Source organism: Parasteatoda tepidariorum, chromosome 4 (genome assembly GCF_982258835.1).
Source record: "Parasteatoda tepidariorum strain Cologne lab strain chromosome 4, Ptep-v5.0, whole genome shotgun sequence".
Lineage (NCBI taxonomy): Eukaryota > Metazoa > Arthropoda > Arachnida > Araneae > Theridiidae > Parasteatoda > Parasteatoda tepidariorum.
The window spans coordinates 65,812,459-65,830,060 of record NC_141758.1 but is presented as its reverse complement, the minus strand read 5'-3'; the positions used below and the strand labels follow the sequence as shown (position 1 = coordinate 65,830,060).

Sequence of the window (17,602 nt, the reverse complement as noted above, 5' to 3'; positions counted from 1 at the left end):
CTAGATCAACTACACAAAAGAGATAATGGGATATTACACTTTAACCCTCCAAGTATAAAGTTATAGAAGCAATATTGCACTGAATTTTCTGGTAACATGCAACTTTTCCTTTGCATAACACTGGAAAAACCAGTTTCTGCTTGTTTTTTGAAGAAAAAAAAAGAACAAGGCTAATGCTTCGATTATAGAATTTATTTATGAGAGCCACCACTGTCAGAAAAAAACAACTCAAATAGTTATAAACTTTACAATAAATTGCATTAAAATATTGTTCATAGATAGTTACTTAAGGTTCATAGAGGAATTTATATACAAAAGTTACAAACATATTATCATTATATCTTTATCATTATTTTTTTATACAAGCACTACTATCTGAGAAAAGCAACATGCAGAGAAATTAACATGTGATAGTTTGCATTAAAATATTGTTCATAGCTACTTTTTAAAGGAGTTCATTGTGTTTATACACAAAAATCACTGCTATATCCTTAAATGCTCATTATATCCTTATTATTTTACATATAAGTATTTCCATCTGCAAGAAGCTATTTATTGCATTATATTACTTATAGAAATATACTTTTTAAGTAGGAAAAAATTACTAACCTGGCCTACAATAGGCTTATTGCAAGCCGTGCAATGACCTTTAGGACTTGTGTTGACACCTTGTTTGCTCATGTCTGATTGCAATGTACCAAGCATAGAATCCAACTGATCAACACCTTTGCCTGGGCCAGTTGGTGACCTGGACACCTTATTAGGCTTTGCGTATTGTGCTTCAGACGGTTTGCTAGGTTGTGAACACTATAAAGAAATACCACTCAGAAAATTGAAAAAAATCAAATAACTTAAGATGTCACTTAAAATCTACTGCATGCACACCTCAAACGATGAAGAACAAGATTAAAACACTCCGGAAGATGCAGAACGTATAGGTACCCCCAGGGAAGCTTTTTCAGTCACAATTGTGGAAAAATCCTAAATTTCTCTTTCTCATTTCTTTCCCATCAGGCCCCGGGAAAGGTGGAGGAGGGGGGGAGTTTGATCCAGAGTTACAAGTAGACTGAAAAGGACACAAGCTGATAGGATTGGCAGGGAGTTGGAATCAGGGGGTGGGATCTAAGAGCCCCAAATTAAGGGAACTGCCCTACATCTCATTGGAAAAAGTATGATGGGAACTATTTTGGGGAAAAGAGTGGGTGGCTTGACAGAGAGTTTTCTAAGGCACATGTGGTTGCTATTTTTAGACTGAAGACCTGGCACAGAAATGTTACACAGTGTTAGTGTGGACACACCTTCACTGCAGTTTCCATAAATATGTAAACCACTTAGCTGAGAGAAGAATATTCAATGACACCTTTTTCCTACCAATAATGATAAAGGGATAAAAATGAATTTTTTGTTATGTTAAAATTTGTTTATGCATACAGTTTTTCCATATATATTTAAATAACGAAAATAAAAAAAGAAATATAATATATTAATTTTAAATTGATAGATGTATTTTTACCATGCACTATTTTTAAAGTAATACAATTTCAGACTATAAATAATATGAGTTTTTTTTTATTTTTTATTCCCATGGTTATTAATAGTTTTCCTTTTCTTTAAGCATTATAATAAAAAAAAATCATGCTTCCATTTTTTTTGGATGTACTTAAATAATAAAAATTAGACCTGAAAAACAATATATTAATTTAAAACTGATAGATTTATTTTTTCCATGTTATTTTTAGCATAATATTATAAATAATAGATTATAAATAATATAATAGACTATAAATAATAGAATAGACTATAAATAATATGAGTTGTTTCTAAAATTCCCAAGGATATTAATAATTTTTCTAACAAAATTTTTTTTCTTTTTTATGAATACAATGGTTAAATAAAGGAAATTATTTGTTGGCAAACAGTCAAAGTCCAAATGGATAGAGCAAAATTAAGAAACAGCTTTATTAAGTAATTAAACATGTTATGAAATTTTTAGGGAGCTTTAATCAATATTTCAAATGAATGAATGCATTTAAACAAAATTAGAATTAATATTTCTAAAAAGTACAAAAATTTAGAATTGTTGTTTAAATAATTAAGTCTATTATTATCATTTTTTTAAAAAAAAAAGGGTAATTAACAAATATTTGCACTTTGTGAAAAATGGATATTTAGAAGTTTGGAAGCATTTCATTAACCTCCTTGCTCTTGACAGTTTTTGACATTAAAATTTTAATTAGTATTATTGTAAAGTATATTTTAAGCTAATTTCTTTAATTTTTTTTCAAGGAACAAGATAGTCTAATATCTTTATTGTAAATAACTTGTCAATTTATTTTAAATTATGCAAAAATATGAAAGTTTTAAAATAAGACTTTCACTCAATTCGAAAAATAAAATTCCCTAACTTTTCCAAGTTTTTCAGAAACATGTGAACAAAATTTAAGACCCTATTTCTGTTATACAAACAAAAATGAACCTTAAAAAAATCAGAACATAAAATTTTTTAAAAATTTGTTTTAAAAAATTAATTTATAAACTGGATGCAAAACACTGCTGGTACCTTCATAACTTAATATAAGCATTTAATAATGTTATGATTAATATAAGAGAATAATAACATTTAAAATACTTAAAAAATAAATAGACTTAATGTATTAGATCAGTATTTAACAGTAAATAAAGTATGAACATTCAAAGAAGACATTTGTATATTATTGTCATGAATTTCAAGTTTTCAGCATTAAATTTCAATTAAACTTAAATATCTTTAGTCGCTTAGAGCACCTTGTAATGAACACTATAAAGCAGTTTAAGTTTTCAGAGACAAGTTCAGTCAATATAATAAAGTACCACATGAAATTGCAAAAATATGTGGCTGCTTAATTAAATTTAAATGTATTGAAATAAAAGATATTTTATTTAAAGTTAATTCAAATAAAAAATTATAGTCAGAATACTCATTAATACAAAATCTGTGAAGATATATTTTTCAGCTATCTTAAGACTTAGAAGGAGGAAAAATTGATTCTGAATCATTAGATGCTTTATTATAAACCTCATGCTTTTCTTTTTGCAATCGATTTCAATAAATTCAATAGAAGATTCCAGTAAAAATTAATAATATTTATTTTTCTGTAAAATCAGCTAGCATAAAGGGACGCTTTAGCATTAAAAATATAATCTTCATTTGGAAAACAAACATTATATTAAATCTGATATTAACCATTATCTTAAAATATACTAAACCTGATATTTAAAATAGGAAAATGGTTTCCACCGTTTGGCAGAAACCTAATTTTGTTTTTAAAAAAATTTATTTAATTATTTTATTGAATTAAAAATAATGATTGAATAACAGATGAAAAAATATAAGGCAAACTAATCTGTTTTGAACAAAGAGACATATGTTTTTTTTCCCAAGTTTTTTTCGATAAAAATAGGAAAGAATTACAGGATAGATGCAATGGCTGATCTGGGAACCTATAGTTAAAAGCAATTGCACTTGTCAATTGTTTAGTTTGTTTTAAATACCTTTCTAAAAATATCATCTTTATTTAACTTGGTCTTACTTTAAAATCTGAAAGAGATGCCATTAAATCATCTAGTTCTTTAGTGGCAGATGATGCAGCAGGAGCAGCAGACTCTATTGTCTGTGGATTTGGAGGAAAAGAGCTGACTGAATTGATGACAGGAGCCTGAACTGTTTCCTTGTATTTCACATTAGAACTGCAAATAAATTTAATTATTTTTCATTAATTAAAACCCCAACAAAATGAAGTCTATTCAATACATGATGCAAAATAAACTTAATGATTGAAGAATTTGAAAAGCAAATATTGTTAAAAAGGAATAAGAAGCAAATAGTAATTAAACAATTTGAAATAAATCATTAGTTGTAGCTGAATATTTTGTGATATGTAAGAAAGCAAATTTATATGAATATTTGCAAAGTTAGATGCATAATGCAAGTGACTGAAAAGAAGATATGAATAATATATAAGAATTCCCAAATATTTAGCGTGGAATATTTGTTACCATTCCAGAAATTTTTTTAGTATCACTCCTTATGAACAAAAAAATAGTCAAATTTTTTTATATTACTCATTTAACAAAAAAATATTAATAAAAGAAAAATAATTAAAAGGGAAGGGGAAAAAAGGGGAAAAATTTCCCAATCTTAACCCACAGGACATCCTTGCAGAAATGAACTGATATCAGAATTTCTTCCTCTGCTTCAAATAGCCACATTTTCCCACAGTTCTGTTGATTTCAAACATACTGGTATGCATATGAATCAATATAGAATTTTTAAAAATTAGAATAAGTTTGAAACAACTTGGTGATTTTCAAATAAATTTCGCCAAAATATGTCAAGAATTAATATTGGGATATTTAATATTTAGTTATAATTGCTTGCAGAAAGTTTTTTAATTGAGATTTTTTTTTGTTTTCGGAAAGATTTACATTTTATTTAAGTCTGTTGAAAATTTGAAATTTGAATGAGCGCTTAAATGTGAAATGATATTCTAAGGTTATTAATTTTATTTTTAACCTAATAAGCATTTTTCCTTTCGTCATTACTCATATTTTTACTATATCTTAAACCTTGTTGTTTAGAAAATAATTAGGCTGTCAACTCACTCTACTAATTATAATTGACACAAACTTAGCAAAGATAAAAAACTTAGCAAAGATAAAAATTGTCACTGTTCTAAACAATCTTGCAACATGTTTTAATCATTCATTTTGATATTCATAACAATCCCAGATTTTCAGCAGAAAAGAAAATGCTGTTTTGATGGGGTTTAATTCTGAGGATGCTTTTTAACTTATGGGAATCAGTATAGTACAATATTTCAAAAGGAAAATTTAAAGGGAAAAAATGTTTAAAACTTTAAGCAAAATGGAAACATAAAACATATAAGCAAAACATATTAAATTTTTAAAAAAAAATCAAAATGAAAACAAATATTAAAAAAATATATAAAAAAAATTTATATAAAATAATGATACATAAAATAATTATATATAAAAAATAACTAACTGAAAAACTAATTAGCTCAGAAGTTGACTTTTTATTTCAAGTTTCCTACTTTGGAGGAGGCCAGTTTTTGCCAGAGTTGTGTTGCAAAGAACTTATAAGTTAAATATTTTGTCATCCTATGTAAATATGTAAAAGATCACTCTAAAAATTTCTAGAAATTTTGAAATTTTTTTATTAATGTCCTATTTTATGTCTACACTTATTAATTAAGGAAAAAGGAATGATAAAGAGTATAATGAAAAGTTAAAACTTTTTAGCCAGATACTAATTGATGTAATTTTATTATTTGTCCTATATACATGCATTTTTGATGTAATACTTACTGATTGATGTAATTTTATTAGTGTTACATACATGTATTTTTGATGTAATACTGATTGATATAATTTTATTATTGGTGTTATATACATGCATTTTTGACATAATACTGATTGATGTAATTTTACAAGAGTTATATACATGCATTTTTGATGTAATACTGATTGATATAATTTCATTATTGGTGTTATATACATACATTTTTGATGTAATACAGATTTACGTAATTTTATTATCGATGTTACATACATGCATTTTTATTTACTTCTGAAAGCTAAATTAGAGTAAAAATATAAATCTTACAGTTTTGGGGCATCAGGCAATGAGCTTTGCAATTCATCTAAAAGACTATCAACAGTTGGGCGAGCAGGCTCAGAAAAACCATTAGTTGATGTCGTAGTAGTAACTTCATTACTATAAATGTTATATCCTGGTGATTGATAACCTATAAAGAAATGATACAGAATAACAAATGTAAAATAGTGTTGACACAAATTAAATATATATATTTATTTTTTGTTACACTTAAAAAAACTAGAAAAAACTAGAAATCAATGATTTATTAAATTGTTAAAAAATTATCAATATAAAAAAATATAATTTTTTTATATCAATATAAAAATATATATATATATAAATACATGTAAAAATATAATTATCAATATAAAAAAATATTATTTAATGACCATTTTATGTTAAAAAATCTAAATCTGTATTTAAAACCTAATAAAGATTTGAGTATTTTTTTTAAAAATTTTTATAAGTCATTCTTTGTCTCGTTTCAATTTTATAAAGCAATGATAGGAAAGTTATTAGTCAAGAAAGAAAAAAACACTTAGACAAAATGTTTTTAAAAATATCGAAATTCCTTAACAATAATAAAATGAATTCATTATATTTTTATCAAAGTTTGGTTGCTTTTAAATTGTATTTGAAGCTATTATTCATCGAAATAAATATATGGAATTTTATCATATAAAACAAACTAAGCCACTTTATATATTTTTTAAATGTATAGGTAAAATTTAAAATAAATTATTGTTCAAGGCATTATATTTCTATATAGTCGAAGCTTATATAAGATTTTATAAAGCAAATAATTCTTAATAATTTGCAGCAAACTTATAAAACTAAAATTTTTTAGCAAAGTTGGACAATTACAGCATGTTTTAATTTTTTCATTTCCAATCGTAACCAGGGGTCTGTCCAGACATTTTGTGAAAGGTCCGTTTTTCGTGAAATTGTGAAAAAATTACTCACATTCTTTCAACCAGGGTCCGCTTTTATGAATTTGTGCAAATTGGGTCCGTTATTGCAAAAAAAAACTTTTTCAAGGAGTTTTTAAATTGAAAAGACATACAAGATTATGTTCAACATTGTAAAATTATGATTAAAAAAATTTAATTTTAAAAAATAAACAACAATTGATGCTTCTAAATTAGATATGCAACATACAAATATTTGGTATTAAGCCTATACTGCTGAACGCAGAATATTAATTTCGGACGAATAATGGAAGAATCGTCTGCCGAAGACAAAACTTAATTCGATTACATCCATCTTTCTTGTTTTCTGCCCTGGAAAGGGTTTATTCGATTAACAAAATAATGATGAAGATAAACAAATTTGTGAAGGGTCCAATTAAAAGAAAAATCATTTTGTGAAGGGTCCGTTATTAAGTTAAAATATTTTGTGAAGGGTCCGTTTTTATGAAAAGATATTTTGTGAAGGGTCCGTTAACGGAACCAAATTTCTTCTAAACAGACCCCTGGTAACATATTGGAAATTCTCTCCTGAAACCGAAAATCTGGCCCCCCCCCCCCCGCCAAATGTTTATTTATTTAATTATTAAACATTTAAATTGCCCAAAAAAGCCTCCGTAATAGAAGCAACCAAAAACGATCCCTGATTGGTTATGACGTCACATGTGCTGAATGAAACGTGCCACCTTGATCCGTTAAGGCTATTTCAATGCTTTTTAGTTTTGATATCACTTATATCGTATGAACATCCTTTGTAAATTATTATTAAATATTTTGTGAATTAAATTTAGGATTTTGAGAGTGTGTGCAAAATGAAAGATTTTTAAAACTTCAAACTGTTTATTTATCATTAAAATATCTGAAGAAATGATTATGCAGCTCTTCACCACGAATTAACATTTCCTTTCGGCCGAAATCAATGGTGTTAAAATTCACAGAAAATATTATTTTATTCCACTTATTTTTAAATTAAAATAATGCTTCATTACAGCCTAATTACTTAATTAAAATCAGTCACAGATTCAATAGAAATAGTTTACAGTTAGATATGGAGTAGAAGATTTTATGGTATTGCATTAAAACAAATTAGTATTTTCATAAATCTAGTCCACTGAAAAATATAAATCTATTATTGTTATAATCTTTCGGCTAAAGTTCAAAAATTCAAGTAATGTAATTTAATTTAGCTCTTATTTTGTTTTTTATTTTTTAATAGAGTTGAAGGATTTTCATTTCAAGTAAATATTTACTAAAACAGTTTATGTTTTCCTTTTTTTATTATGTATTAAATATTTTAACACACATTAACGCTTTTATCTATTAATCTTTGAGTAAATAGTAAAATTAATACATTATACATTTTTAATTAAAGTAGTTGAAAAAATCTCAGCTTAAATATTTGGTATCACCGAAAACGAATCAACACTTACAAGCATCAAGTTCATTGAAGTATATCTGCCCATCCTCATAATCTATGTACTTGTACTTAAAATTTCACTTGATGTTATTTAATTCATCCACAAAATTTCAGCGGTTATCATTAAGCTAGACGTTTTTGTTTCACTTAATCTTAAGAATAATAAAATATAAAAAAAACTTACGCAAAATGAAAAGAAATCCTTATTATTTATTCAATAATTAGAAAATAGACAGTAATGTTGATAACTTTACTCAACTCAATATTTTTATTCGAGTAAATAGCACCTTTGCTATTGCGAAAAATTATTTTTATATGCATTTATAAAATTTAATTCCTGTTTCAATAATGTAGAGCTAAATAAATGCACAAGCTTGATTTCAATACTCTTATAGATTATATTGATTAACGCAATTAAAATAAAGTTAGTATTCGATAAAAAAATTGATACAAGATTTCTTTCCCTTGACATGAAAATAAATCTTAGAAAGAAACTTGAAATATACACTAAAATTAAGATTAATATGGTTAAAAAATGAAACAACAAAATTACTTTGTATTTATAACGCATAAGTAATATCAGGCTTATATAACTCATTCTAACGCATCTTTTACTAAACTAAAAAATCATGAATATTCAGAACTAGAAAATTTCGCCAACTTTTAACTATGTTTCAGTGGGTACGATTGAAATTTAACAATGTTATAAAAAAATGCGTTATATTAAACCCACATTTTCATTAAACTACATAAGGGCACAATTTATTATATAAATCTTGCCTCTCACTTATAGTAATTTAACATCTGAAATAGTTGGATTTTATTATGAAAATTTAAACGAAAGCAAGAACGTATTGGCTTTCACAGCACAGCGATTGTAAATGAACGGCGGATGGACACGTGTGACGTCAATTCGTAAATAATCATGTGACTCTCCGTTTCAGATAAAAACGAATGTAAGCGTTTTTTGCTTAAAAATAACTTAATTAATAGCACCTTAGGAAAGTAATAAAATGTTTTCAGGTAGTTTTGAGGAATTCGGGATGCTTTAAGATTTTTTAAAAATTTTTTTATAATTGTCAATTGTATCAAGTAATGAAATTTTCCAAAGGCATTCACATTCTTATTGAAGAATTTTGTTTAAATCATTAGTTAATAGAAAAACGCGCCAAAAATCTGAACAGCTCTATTTGAAAAGAAATTGCAAAGAAAAAAATAAAAGAAATTCCTCAGGAAATCGAAGAAAAAAAAAGGAAATTTTTGCAGAAAAAAAGTAAAAGTAATTCTACAGAAAAAAAGTTAAAAGAATTTTTTCAGAAAAAAAGTAAAAATAAACTCTATAAAAAAAGAAAAGAAATTCCCCTAATAAAAGTAAAAAGAACTTCTATAGAAAAAAGTAAAAGAAATGCTGCAGAAAAAACTGAGGGGAGATTTCCGTATCGTGATCTGTGGCAGAATAATTCCCAAGTCTTGGAAACTTCCGGGCAGTGGCCCGTGAGAAACTAGAAAAAACATCACAGAAAGGGGCATGTCGACCCCCGGGCAAGCATCTACATGTTTCTTTTTGTTTTTAAATTTGCAATTTTCAAATCTATTTGGCACCTTGGCGATTGTTGTTGGCGCTGCAGATCACGATACGGAAATATACCCAAAACGGAAAAGAAATTCTACAATAAAAAACAAAAAGAATTTCAGCAGAAAAAAGTAAAATCTATAGAAAAAAGTTAAAAGAATTTCAGCAGAAAAAAAGTAAAATAAATTCTACAGAAAAAAAAAAAAAAAATTCTAAACCAGAAATTTTTTTAAAAAATCTACAGCAAAAAGTAAAAGAAATTCATCAGAAAAGTAAAAGTTTTTAAAACAACGTTTAATTATTTTACGCAATTTTAAAGTTTAAATTTTTTGCAAAAATTACCTTTTTTTCCAGGATAATTTGCGTAACGGGCAGAATTCAGATCTTCTAAAAGACTGTCTAATTCAGACAAGTTGCTAGCAAAGTCTGGCTTGCCTGTTGGTTTTTCATTTAAAGCACTGTGGACTGCATGTTGATTTTGATATATGGGCTGAAAAGAAAACAAATATTGTGAAATGTAATCAAAGATTGTGTACATGATAAAGTGAGTATCAAATATATGAATGACTTCATCTTCTTCAACTGAATTCCATTTATCATCACTGCATTTAGAATAGTCAACCCATTAAAGAGATTAAAGTTCACAGCAACACATGCCTAATTTAATTATTACTTTTCAAAAACCAGTTCCAGCAAAAATATAAATGAAGTCCTCAAAGAAGTGATGCAACTTACTTTGTGTGTTTTTGTGTTGTAATTGTTGAGTAAATTTGCAAAAGCATTCAAAATTAGATGAAAAAGAATGAAGCAGACAAAGTTAAAATAAACCTATTGAAAATAAGTGGAAACATTTAGCTTGTTTATTTAAATACAGATAACGTATTTCAATTTTTAATTAGGAATTACGAAGAGGAAGTAAAAAACAATTATTGCAAAAAAGCGATTATGCAATTGAATTTGGCTTTGAATTTTTAAGTGCTTGCTGTTTCATATGAATATATTGTGCTGCGATAATAAGTTTCAATTCGTAAATTTACATTAAAACTTGGTATGTAACAAATTACAGCACTTTTGAAATAACATTTTAAAAATCTTCTTCCTTTCTTTTTCAATCAAATTCTCAATTTCTAAATCTATATTTCATTATAAATTTTTATTTTGATGAAAAAGCATAAAAAAATTACAATAAATAATACTGTTGGTGCAGTCTTAGAAATGATTTTTTATTAAAAAGAAATGCTTGTTTTCACAAATTTTTAATACAATACAAAATCGTTTGTTTATAACAAGAAGAGAAGGGTGGAAAATCTCCCCTGATCTTTTAAGATCGAAATCGATTAAACTTTTACGAACAATATCGTCTAAAGATCTTAAAGCGATCTTCAAAAACTCTAAATCAGGAAACTGCCTTACTAGTTAAAAATAATATTTTATTTTTGAGAAATTTTTTTTGAAGAAAAGTGAATTATTCTAATATTTTGAATCTAAGTCGCATCAAAGATACATACCAGTTCAACAAGGACAGCGATTTCAATTTTCCTTGTACGATGATTTAAATAATTTTGAAAACTTTTCTTGCTCACAGGAATTTTTCATTGCATTAATTAATTTTAAACTCATTGAATTGTTTTCATAAAAAGTAAACATTTTTAGAAATATCTTCAAGAATATACTGTAATTTTAAAAAGCTCTTAGCACTAGAATAATAAAACTATTCCCGGCGAGCGACACTTTTCAATTGCTAAATAAATTAATATTACCACCATTGGAAATCAAAACACTATAAGACTTTTAAATTTTGATTAAATAAATATATTTTCATTTATATAATGGTTTAATGTGTCTAAGCGATAGAACATAATCAGTCCCCTTTATAAGTCAAAAATTACCGTTTTTACACCTATAAAAATGTATGTTTCAAAACGTTTAAGAATTTAAAACTGCTCGAAGTTGGAATTTTTTTTTTTAGGCAAATTTGTTTCTTAATTGCCAGAAGAAAAATATTAAAAAGTATGCAGTATGAAAGTATAGTGAAATATTGCTAGAAGTATATCGTCGAATTTTTTTTAGGTAAATTTATTTCTTAATCGCGAAAAGAAAAATATTAAAATGTAACTTTAACTAGTTAAATATTACTATTTCTTAAATAACAAATAATTTGATTTCGGAAATTAAATTTTGAAAAAACTGAGTAAAAAATGAAGCCCTTAACCCTTTGGCGCAAATGGGACACCTGTGTCATTTTTATATATATTTTTCTAACGCTCTAATTACAAGGGAAATTATAATTTGGTACTTCTTAATTATAAAAAAAATCTAATAGTTACTAAAAAATCTATTAAATTCATTGAATTAAATTTGTATATTTGTTCTAAAGTATGAAATCCGAAAAAGGAAGTCTTAATTTTTTTTCATCTTCAAAAGTTTATCAAGATTCGATTTTTGTAAATTAAAGAAATTTCAATGATGAATTACTGTTTCTCTTAGATCTAAATAACTGCAAATTTTTAAAAATATTTTTTTGTTTGGAAGTGAGTCATGTTTGGAACTTTAACGCAAAAAGGGACACCGGTGTCCGATGCTGTATTTCATAACAATAAACCAAAATTATTAAAATGCTAAATATAATATTTTTATCTTATTTTGACCTAAATTAATACAAAATAATGAAAACAGTAAAAAAAATATATATATTTAAAGAAAATTCTGCGTCAAAGGGTCAAAAATAGTAATTTAATATTAATAAATAGCAAATTATTTTATATTGCAAACTAAATTTGCAAAAATATGAAAAAAAGGAACCTTAATTAGATAAATATTACATTAGCCATTAGTTGCGAATGCTTATATAATGAAACAGGAATTATAAAGTATTGCTCGCAACTTGAACATCAACTGTTTTGCAGTGAAGAAGACGTTAATAGTTCTCCAAATAATTGTTCTAAAGGGAAAACGTTAACAGTTCTGAAAATAACTGTTCAGCGACGTATGACGCAGTTTCGAGCATTTTTTGCTTTAGGATGCCTTTGCAAAATATAAATCTTTTTTTTAAGAAACAAAAAAGGCTGATAGAACAAAAGATCAGCAACAAAAAATAATAACTACATATTCTTCGAAACAACCAACAACAAAAAAGTGAAAAAAGTAACATGTCCTATAAAAAATATCACATTACCTGATTATCAGGTTCTCCGTTTCGATATTCATATCTTTCAGTAGTAACTGTTGTAGTAACAGTCGCTGTAGAAGGCCGCGGAGCATGTGACATCACTGCTGCATAGCTATTACCACCAGTAGGAGATGTTGGACAGACAGCCGACGATAAGTTCAACTGAGTCTGATTCTGTAAATCAGCTAACAATGCATCTAGAAAAAAAGGATGGATTCAAAATATTATACTACTTTTAAAAAGAGAAGAAAAAAAAACAATTCGATACTCTTTATTAACCAGAACAATTTAAACATAATAGCATCAACATTGAAATAGCATTCAAAGGTATAATCGTCCTCAAAACAAAACAAAAAAAAATTTTCTTCTTCTATTTTCAGGACTCAATAGAATGATTTAATTTATCTTTAAAATTTATTTTTTCCAAGTTCAAATACTAAGGGAAAAAAACTATGCATTACAGTACGATCCACAATTGCTTGTTTTCCGTTTATTAAACTTTAAATGAATTATTTATAAATTTACTTACAATAAATGTTTTTCAAATTTATTCACTAGCTATAAATTTGAGTAAAGTGAAGTAATTAAAAAAAAAAAAAAAAAAAAAAACGAAAAGATTTTTATAATTTCTAAAACCTTGGGCGAAACACTACAGAACTCCTTCTCGTAAACTATAAAATTTCAATATTTTTTTGGTAATATTTATTTTTAGACTTTTATAAAGCAAAAACATGGTATGGTGAAAGCATAGACCCCCAATTTGCTTTAAAAATAAGCTATAAGAAAACCATTATTAACTAGGTATATACGGTTTTATATATACACTGGTTATCATAAATTAAGGAAAAATCACAAAAATAGCGATAACTCTTTCAAAAGTAAGCCAAACCGTGCAAAATTTGCATATGTTGTCCACTAAGAGTAGCTGAGTAAAATTGCAATATGCAAATTAGTGGCGCTGCACTCGGCTTACGTCATCTGCCTGGAGCATAAAAGTCCAAGTTTGAGAGAAAGCACACAAATTTTACTGTGATTGCGACATTGAAAATCTGAGATAGCCAATTCGTAATAATGACCTCTAGGCATCATTTGCCTGAAGAACTACGATGGAGAGCCATCGGGAGACTAGAGGCAGGGCAGAGTCAATCAGAAGTGGCCAGATGGCTAAATGTGAGTCCATCTGTGGTTCATAGACTTTGGAGGCAATTTCAAACCACAGATTCGGCATCTAGGAGGTTCAGTCAAGGACGGCCAACTGTTACGACCAGTGCCGATGACCGATATTTGACATTAAGTGCACGCAGGAATAGAACCGCTACTCCGACACATCTTAGATCCTCTCTTGCTGCAGCCACCGGAAGGTTGGTGTCAACGTCAACTGTGCGCAGAAGGCTCCACGAAGGTGGTCTGTATGCGAGACGACTAGCCATTTGCGTGCCGCTCACATCACGCCATAGGAGAGACCGTTTGCAGTGGGCCCGACAACATGTCCACTGGACGTCAGATCAATGGAGGCCTGTTCTCTTTACGGATGAGTCCAGGTTTAGTCTAGAAAGTGACAGTAGACGTTATTTGATATGGAGAGAACCTGGGACCCGTTATCATCCATCAAACATCCGTGAAAGAGATGCATACGGAAGAGGCAGTGTCTGTGTTTGGGGAGGCATATCCTTAGGAGGGCGCACATACCTCCATGTCTTTCCAAGGGGAACCGTGAATGCTCAGGTTTATCGAGACAACATCCTTGATGCTTATGTGCGCCCATATGCCGGGGCAATTGGTGATTGCTTCCTGTTACAGGACGATAATGCAAGACCACACAGAGCTCGCATTGTTGATGATTATCTTCAACAGGAAACAATTACTCGCATGGAGTGGCCAGCTCGATCCCCGGACTTGAATCCTATCGAGCACGTTTGGGATGCTCTAGGGAGGCGTGTATCTGCCATCAATCCGCCCCCTCAGACCCTTGCCACGCTTGCAACTGCTTTACAAGAGCAATGGCTCTCACTTCCTATTGAACTGATAGACCGCATAATTGAAAGCATCACACATCGCTGTTTGTGCTGTATTGCTTCTAGAGGCAATCATATTCCATATTAAAGGTACTTTTTCTATTGCAAACCGATACTTCCAATTTGTTTATTTTATACATGTGCTAATTTCTATACTACTATTAATGTCTGATAATTTCTTTTTATGTTGTTTAATACCTTACTATGTGTTGTATATTGTGGGTAAGTTTCATAAAATTCCATGTGTAATTTCTTGAGTTATCGCGATTTTTGTGAATTTTCCTTAATTTATGATAACCAGTGTATATATATATATATATATATATATATATATATATATATATATATATATATATATATATATATATATATATATATATATATATATATATATATATATATATATATATATATATATATTCTCATTGGTCCGTTTACGTGTCTCTATTTCATGGAATGCGGAGAATTTATAGTGTTCACAATTCTGATGGAATATGCTATTTTAAACAAAACGAAGACCAAAATACGAAACGAAAAATTAAGAAAATTAAAACAGCAATACCATTCCAATATATCGTTAACTGATCCACGGGACCACTAATAACTATTTCATGCTGGCTCGAACAAATTTTAATGGTCCCAGACCAACGGACCACCGTTAATGTCAAGCCCAGCTTAGACTAACTATGACAAAGTATAATTTCAACCCATCATTATTAATTCATTTTTTAAATTATTTCCGAAGAAAATAATGGCAATGATTAGAACAAAATATAAATTTCAAAATTTACCCAAATAGCAAGAAAATAATAGTTTTTGGTTTTTTCCCTACATTTTTTATAAGATTTATTTTTGATTAAACTTAACTACGAATTTTTGTGCATGTAAAATTAAAACAGGTCAAATTTTATTAAAATTCATCCCCTTCTATAAACATCAGAGGACGCTTTGGTTTAGTTAGACAAGTGATTTCATCCCTAAATAACAGCATATACTATTTACATTCGTTGTTGAAAAAGCATTTTCTAAAATTCCGTTTTTAAACTGTGTACAGCTACATAATATAATAAATGATCTGAAAAACAACTAACTATAATATTTAGAATTTTATATTCACTTTTTGAAATGGGAAACAAAGTTTTAAACACTTTCTAAAACAGAAAGAAGCATTCATCGGTTTTTTGTTTTTTTCCCTCGACAATTTTTTCTTGACTAAAATAATCGCGAAAAAAATTCTAATGAATAAAATTCTAATAAAATAATAATACAATAAAATAAAATTATAATTCTAACGAAAACAATGAATTATAATTAAAATTTAAAAGAGAAAAAGCATATTTTAGAAATAATGGCAAAAAAAAATTTAATTAATAAAATTCTAATAATATAACTCCAATCAAATAAAATTATAATTCTAACTAAAACAATGAATTCTAATTAAAATAAAAAAAAAGAAAAGAAGCATACTTTAGAAATTATTATAAATTTTTTTTGTGGATAAAAACAAATAATAATGGAAAAAATTCAAACAAAAATTATATTGCGTATTACACGAACTTGTTTCAGAAAAAGCTTAAAAATAAAATTCATCATCAAGATTTAATTTTAAAAGCAAAACTATTTAAATAATGTAAAATAGAGAAGTTAAATACAAAGAAGAAAAAAATGTGTTAAATGAAAATTATTTGTATTATTTTATATATTTATTAATTTTCAAAACTTCAATATGTAAAATGTTGAACACAAACTAAACTCCACACCCTTTCAACGAATAAAATTATATCCTGATTCATGATTGCATTAACTAAAAATAATAATAATAATATTACTAAATAAAGCTTAAAAAGATTTTTGTGTTAGTTTAATTGATATACTAAATTAATTTGCTACAAAAATTAATAAAAGTATAAATACAATTAGAAAAAAGTTCACAAATTAAAATATATAATTATTACGAATTAAAATATGTAATTATATAATACATAATTATTTATAAGATGTTTATCCATTCTTTTTTCCCTTGTTGCAATTAATCCCAAAAATAGAACGTTAAAATTAACACTTATAACCGACGATTATGAAGACAGCGCCAAGAATTAAGATGATTACATCTAAAATTGGCTTCCAGACTTGATTGCAAAATTTATCCAGTGTTTATATAGCGGCGGAAGTTGCTTTTGAGAAGATGGATGAATGAGGGAACCGCTAAATAGAATGTCAGGACGCGTAACAAAAAAGTATTCTTTCTTTAAAGATTCTTTGTCTTGACACGTTACATAGGAGATGGGAAAATGTTGGGCAATAGTTCAAGATTCAATCAATACAATTATTTTCTTTTCGACGCTTCGCTTTCTACAACTCACTCAATCAAGAGCAACTGGCAGTCCGAAATAAACAGTTCAACGGGAACGTTGGCAAAAATACATACAATTCTTTGAAATACAATGAAACATAATAAACATCACGTAAATAATGGAGTAATCAAAGAAAACATAAGATTTTATTAGATAATTTTGAAACTTTGTACTGTGCTCGATATTTTAAAAACTTGCTTCTGCACTTAAAATCAATTTTTCAAGACATCATATTTTTCCAACCATCTCGATCAGAGTTATCGTGAGTTCATTTTCTAATTTTATATGGTTTTATTTCATTTAAAAAGGAAATTTTATAGGAATTAAAAAAGAGCAGTATCTATTCATAAATTTGTCTTTGTACATTAAAAAAACTGTTTATTCTTGAAAGTAAAATACCCAATAACGTAATCCTTCCTTAAAATTTTAATCTTTTTCGTTGTTTAAAAA

General features: G+C 27.4%; 1 protein-coding gene across 5 annotated transcripts in view; it reads right to left on the bottom strand.

Annotated features, from left to right (window-relative positions):
- Pax (paxillin) overlaps positions 1–17,602 on the bottom strand; it is a 114,342-nt gene that overhangs the window by 14,748 nt on the left and 81,992 nt on the right. For all 5 annotated transcript variants that reach the window (XM_071182385.2, XM_071182386.2, XM_071182384.2 and 2 more), the window contains exons 2-6: positions 12,790–12,980; positions 9,957–10,104; positions 5,666–5,807; positions 3,570–3,726; positions 610–807 (exon numbers count right to left, since the gene is read on the bottom strand). In XM_071182385.2, coding sequence (XP_071038486.1) covers positions 610–807; positions 3,570–3,726; positions 5,666–5,807; positions 9,957–10,104; positions 12,790–12,980 — 836 coding nt within the window. The remainder of the gene's footprint in view (positions 1–609; positions 808–3,569; positions 3,727–5,665; positions 5,808–9,956; positions 10,105–12,789; positions 12,981–17,602) is intronic.